We start from the raw sequence: 6000 nt of genomic DNA, 5'->3' as shown, positions 1-6000 counted from the left end.
TTTAAGAAATTTATCCAAAAATGAATAATCACTTATTCGAAAATGATTGGAATTAGTCACATGACCAATAATAACCGTTAAATATCATTCAAGGATAATAAAATTTTAAATGATAGGGTGAAATATGATTGGTGGGTCACGTAAAATGTGGACCCACGGGTTATACGATGCGATTATGCGAATACGAAAATGATAACTTGTAGCTACAACAGCACCGTTTGTCCGTTTCCTCTTAAAAAAGGAGCAAAAAGTTTACTTTTTGAACGTTTTTGGAGTAGTAGGTGTAGACTCGACCAGCATTCATCACAAAAGAAATAGACTTACCGGACCCGGGGGCGCAATACGCACAAGGAGGACTTTGGCTCCATGATTGGTACAGCTGTATGAATCACGTCTCGTTCCACCAAGTTCCAAGTCACTCCGGATCTCTACGCAGATATTGTTCCCACACGCCCCACCAAACACCGCAGCCGTGTATTGTGAATAATCTACCTATCAATGGAAAGAGAGATTCTCAATGCGCAACTGTTATGTCTTGTGCGTAGGAAAGTGGGAATAAGTTTTGTGTAGCATATCCAAGCCCGTTCCAAGTACCAACCTCGAGAAGAAAAAAAGTTACATTCGCATTTCTAAATCGCACTCCCCGCAGTCGCTGACACGATTCGCGAGTCTCACTTTCTTTACAAGTAAAATAATATTAGTTTTTGTAGGCTGAAACTCGAAATTTATTCGTAATGGCTGACCCTTGCTAATGGTCGCGTTTGTCCAAATTTCCAAATCCCACGGCCACGGGAAAAAGGCCGAGGAAAGTTCGCTGTTACAGCTAGAAATCGGTAAAACTTTTGAAATTTCTGGGGCTCTAATCCGATATTAGTTGATCGGTGTCTCTTGTTTGTTTGGGTTCTACTTTTCGATCCTTGTCCTTTATTATTATTATTATTATTATTATTATTATCATTTTTGGCTTGAAAAGTTCCTTTATCCTTATTTCATCATTATTCTTCTTCTTCTTCTTCTTTACATCTTCAGTTTCAGAACTTGTAAAGTTACACCGCCCTTTTTGATTTTCCGTGGAAGCTGTAGACAGAAAAAAGCTAGCTCTGGAGGTATACGTTTTATTAGTAGTTGTTGACTAGTTTCTATTAAACTTCTAACAGCAGCGGAAAATTTCGGATTTGTTATAACTAGTATTATCTTTGCTTGGTGTTTTGATGGATGGTGATCTTAACAAAAGCTTTTTTCTGAAACCAAGTTTTAGTAATCGAAGATTTGGGTAGGTGTTGATCTTAATCAGAGCCAATTTCTGAAACAAAACAATTTCAGTAATCACTGAACCGCCGCCTCTGTGAATTTATGTCAGAGTTTGATATTGTGTAAGAGTTAGAAGTTCTAAAATAATATCAAACATATTGCACTAGAAATGTATCTGGTTCTTTTTAACAGATATTGTCCTTCTGTTTCTTCCTTTTCTAAGATGGTTTATTTGTTGCAGGAATCGCCTCTTGTGGGAATCAAGCAGTGTCTGGATGATACTAAGAACAAAGTATTGAATAGGCTGCTTATCCCAAAACTTACTGATTGAGAGTACCTTGTAAAACCACGATTGTCAAACACCCAATAATTCCAGTTGAGAAGAAACGAAAAGGGCGTGTTTACAATGTCTGCTTAGTGGAGGAAGTAGGAAATAGTGGAGAAGTGATAGAAGATGGCTTTTAAGCCACTTGTTTGGTACTGTAAGCCTGTCGAAAATGGAGTATGGAAAAAAGCAGTGGAGAATGCCTTAGGCCCGTATACACCATGTGGAGTTGACACTCTGGTGGTTTCTATCTCCCATTTGGTTCTCCTGGGTTTGTGCTTTTATCGTACATGGCGGATTAAGAGGGACTTTACGGTGAAGAGGTTCTATTTGAGCTCAAATTACTATAATTATATGTTGGGGCTATTAGCTTGTTATTGTACTGCAGAACCTTTATACAAGCTGGTAATGGGCATTTCAATTTTGAATCTTGATGGACAAACAAGCCTTGCTCCTTTTGAGGTGGGGTTTTTCTTTTCTCTTCCTTTTTATTCTGTTCTATCTTCCATAATGACATTGCAAATGTCAAAAGAGATGTTTCTAGTGCTGGTGTAGTGGTTAACTTTTTTGAGGATTTGGGATTCCTAAGGTGTTTCTCTTGCACAGCCTTTGAGCAGTGAACCCTTCCTGTATCTTTTGTTGTGTTTTCCTTAATAAAATCTTACTTTACCTCTTCAAAAAAAAATGACATTGCAAATGTCTTAAATTCTAGCATTAGTTTTTACTAATGCTAGAATTGTAGCATTAGTTTAGAAAGTGTTTTAGATATAAGTGGTATTTAATTAAATTTTAAACGTGCTTCAAGCTTAGCTCCACAGATCATTATCTTTCACAAAATTTAATCACTTATTTTTCTTAAAACTCTGATTTCTTCGAATTTGTAATGTTGAGATGCTAGTTTAGAAGTATGTTTTCTATTTATTCATTGATATTCAGTTGTTGTTTTGCTTCTCTTTATTTTGTTGTTATGTTGCTTTTATATACATTGGGCAGCCAGGGGGTATTTTTGGCATCATACGACTTTTATTCTTTATTATAAATAGATGAGAGAGGGGTGGCAAACAGACATTTTTCTTCTCCTCCCTTCTTTCCCACATTTTCTCCCTTCTTCTTCTTCTTTCCTGCTGAATATTGCATTTTTTTCCTGTTTTTATAATCCAAATGGTAACATGAAGATATTTCTTATAATCTTATTTCAGTTTTGTTAATTCTTTAGATGTCAGTATGTTTGTTCAAATGTGTTGTTGACTTAACTTGTTACTTTATTGGTAGATTTTCATTTTGTTGAAGGAGTTACTCAGATATCAAAATATAAAAAAAATCCTAATTTAGTACATTTTTATTGAGTGGAAATTGTCTTACTAGTAAATAAAACCATATACACAATAACATATGAAAACACATACATGCACGTGTGTATATGTATGTACAGGTGTATCAACTTGCTCTTAGTTTCATGAATTCTGTAATGTCTTGCAGCTAGGGGTGGCAACGAGCCGATCTTTTCACGAGCTGCTCGAGCTCGGCTCGACTCGGTTTCAACTGAGCTCGAGCTCGAGCTCGAGCCCAATTCATTGGCTTGATTATGAAACAAGCTGAGCTTGAGCCTACTAGAGCTCGGCTCGTAAGGCTCGCGAGCCGACTTGAATATATAAATATATATTATAATATATATAATAAAATTATAGAAAATAATATATAATAAAAATATTATAATTATTAATTTTTTAAATATCAAATAAAAATATTTTTATATATAATTTTTTATTTTTATAAAATATTTTTTCTCAAAATCGAGCTCGAGCATATGAATTTTTGACTCGAGCCGAGTTCGAGCTCAAGGTTTTGGCCCGAACCGAGCTCGAGCTTGAGCTCGAACCTCGTACTATTTGGCTCAGCTCGGCTTGAATCCACCCCTACTTGCAGCCATATTTTTGGTTAAAATAGGTCCTCAAATCTTTACTTTCTATTTCTCCTTGTGCTTTTTTGGCATTCCCTTTACCTTTTAGACTCTCTTGACTTGTACAGAATTATTCTTTTTCACTATTCCAATTATTTATTTTGATGCACATAACCACACTTTGATGGTGTTTGGTACTGTGGTGTTTTAAGTCTCAACATTCCAAAATTGCAGTTTTGGAAATTGGAAAGTTTAAGGTGTTTTGGCACATAATACAATGAGCATTTGTTTATTTTTCCCAACACCCCCATATTCATAAGCCGATGTAAATGATGGTACAAATGTTTGAACTTAAATCTGCCAAACCAAGCATGTATCATGAAGTCAAAATGTCAAAATGCCTTAATGACACTTATATAACTTTAAATGGGAATGCAACACCACAGTTCCGCACATTCCCTATGCCAATTGACTTTTCCCTCATTGTTCTGTGTATTGAAACTGCTTCTATCCCTATTATTCTTTCTGTTATCTATTTCAACATTTTCATTCTCATTACCCTCATTATACCTGATTTACTATGATTGGCTTATGAAAATTTCCCTTGTCTGATTGTTATGTATTGTTATACAAAACTCAGGAAGCACATACCCACTTCTACCCCAATCTTATTTTGGAAATCACCCTCTTTTGTCTTTCCTTCCTTGTGGTTATTTCTAGGCATTGCTTGGTTGTGAATCTTAAAACTTTATTTCTACTGTCTGACTTGTCCTAAAGCCTATTGATTCTGAAGCATTACTGAACCATTTCTAGCTTGGTATTTACCATAGTGTTCTTAATCAAGATTATATTTGGCAAATAGCATACACCATAATACATATTCCTATTCGATGCCTAATTAGATCATACCTGGTTAAAAGGTTACAAGTTAGTTCTGACTAATACATGTCTCTCGCAATTGTTTTAGCCTGATCTCTGGTTGGGTCTTCCCAGAAGTCTTCTGGTATTTGGTTGTCAATGATCCTCATCAGGCAGCAGATCTGGATCCTAAGGATATTGGTAGAAAAGATGGTTTCTCTTTTAAAGACTAATCATAGAGGAGTTTTGGAGTGTTTTTGATTTCAAATTCTAAAGAGCTTGTGATGGATCATAGATCTGAGTTGGATCCTGGGATTGTTCTTTTGTTATTTAGATCTTATAATCATTTTAATCCACGAATTCTTTTCCTCATATCTTGTGAAGTAACACACTCAATCAGTGTTTCACTAAGCAAAGCAGTGCACAGGACAGTAACACATGGCATGAAGACTTGGGAAAGACACTCTGATTGGTACCTAGTTCCTTCGTGCTTTGCTCTTACTTGCCTGTGTTTAGCTGGCATTACTAAGTAAGATGCTTTTCTGACAAAAGAATATTTCAGAATCAAGCACGATTTGCGTGACAGTCTCCTTGCATCTTGTAGGTGACTGTCACACTATCGTGCTTGATTGCAGAGGAACAGTACCTAGTTCCTCTGCACCGTTCTTTGGTTTCAGAGCCTTCTGGATCTACAATCTCTGTCTATTGGCGTCCACAAACCCTTCTGTGGTAGCATCATTGTTTCCAACTTTCAGAACTCTACAGACTATTGACATCCCATCACCTTACAAGATGCAAGGAGAGAATCTTCAACTCCTTGCATTAATGTGAAGGAAGCTGTGAAGATAAGCAGACCTTTTGGTATATCTTTCATGATTGGTGTTTAGAAATATCAGAGTTCTTGGGGGGGGGCTTAAAAAAGAGATCCTTGCCAATACATTTAGCATAATCCAACAACATCTTGTTCTAACTACTATGATATGAGTCTGGCTCCAATGGGAGAAGGAGCAAATTCTGTTTTTCTTCAACTGTGAGGAGGCTAGCTGGGAGTCTTCAACAAGAGGTGAAGGCAAGGGAAGGGGTCTTAGGATTTGGTGAGCTTTTGGTACCCAGTTCTAGAAAGATTGTGAAGAAGTTAGTAGGGTGGAAAAGAAATATATTTCCATCGGGGGAAGAATCATCTTAATTAAGTCCACACTAGTGGATCTGCCAGTGTACTCTCTTTCTACCTTTAGTATTCTAATGGGTGTGGCTAGGAAGTTAGAGAAAATTATGAGGGATTTCTTCTGGGAACTGGGTGAAACTAAAGTGGGAGGTGGTCTCCAGAAGTAAGGAACAAGGGGGTTTGGGCATTGGCAATATGAAGAAGAGGACTATAGCTTTATTGGGGAAGTGGATTTGGAGGTGGCCTCATGAGTAGGATAAGTTGTGGCATAAAGTTATAGCAAGTATTCATGATAGGGCAGCTAATAGCTGGGATGTTGGTCTCAACCCTAGGGCTTCCGTTCGTCCCCTTGGAAGGCCATACATGGGTTTACCCTTTCTCTTTGTCTGTTTCTTAGGTTTGATGTTTGTTCTAGAAATAAAGTGCTTTTCTGGGAAGATGTTTGGCTGGGGGAAGTTCCTCTCATGGATAGATTCCCATCCATAGCCCCTTATTGGAATA

The 6000-nt window shown here is 37.0% G+C and overlaps 1 protein-coding gene across 2 annotated transcripts in view; it reads left to right on the top strand.

The window, feature by feature from the left end:
• The first annotated feature begins 638 nt into the window (after positions 1-638).
• The window catches only part of LOC104588335 (ABC transporter C family member 2-like), a 107220-nt gene continuing 101858 nt past the window's right edge, over positions 639-6000 (top strand). Inside the window, exons 1-3 of one of the 2 annotated variants that reach the window (XM_010246214.3) lie at positions 665-833; positions 1030-1106; positions 1493-2038. In XM_010246214.3, the coding sequence (XP_010244516.2) occupies positions 1706-2038 (333 nt within the window). In that variant the 5' untranslated portion in view covers positions 665-833; positions 1030-1106; positions 1493-1705. Of the gene's footprint in view, positions 834-1029; positions 1107-1492; positions 2039-6000 lie in introns of both variants that reach the window. The other variant, XM_010246215.3, reaches the window with a different exon arrangement.

This window comes from Nelumbo nucifera, chromosome 3, assembly GCF_055504915.1.
Source record: "Nelumbo nucifera cultivar China Antique chromosome 3, China Antique-T2T, whole genome shotgun sequence".
NCBI lineage: Eukaryota > Viridiplantae > Streptophyta > Magnoliopsida > Proteales > Nelumbonaceae > Nelumbo > Nelumbo nucifera.
This window is presented reverse-complemented; position numbering and strand designations above follow the sequence as displayed.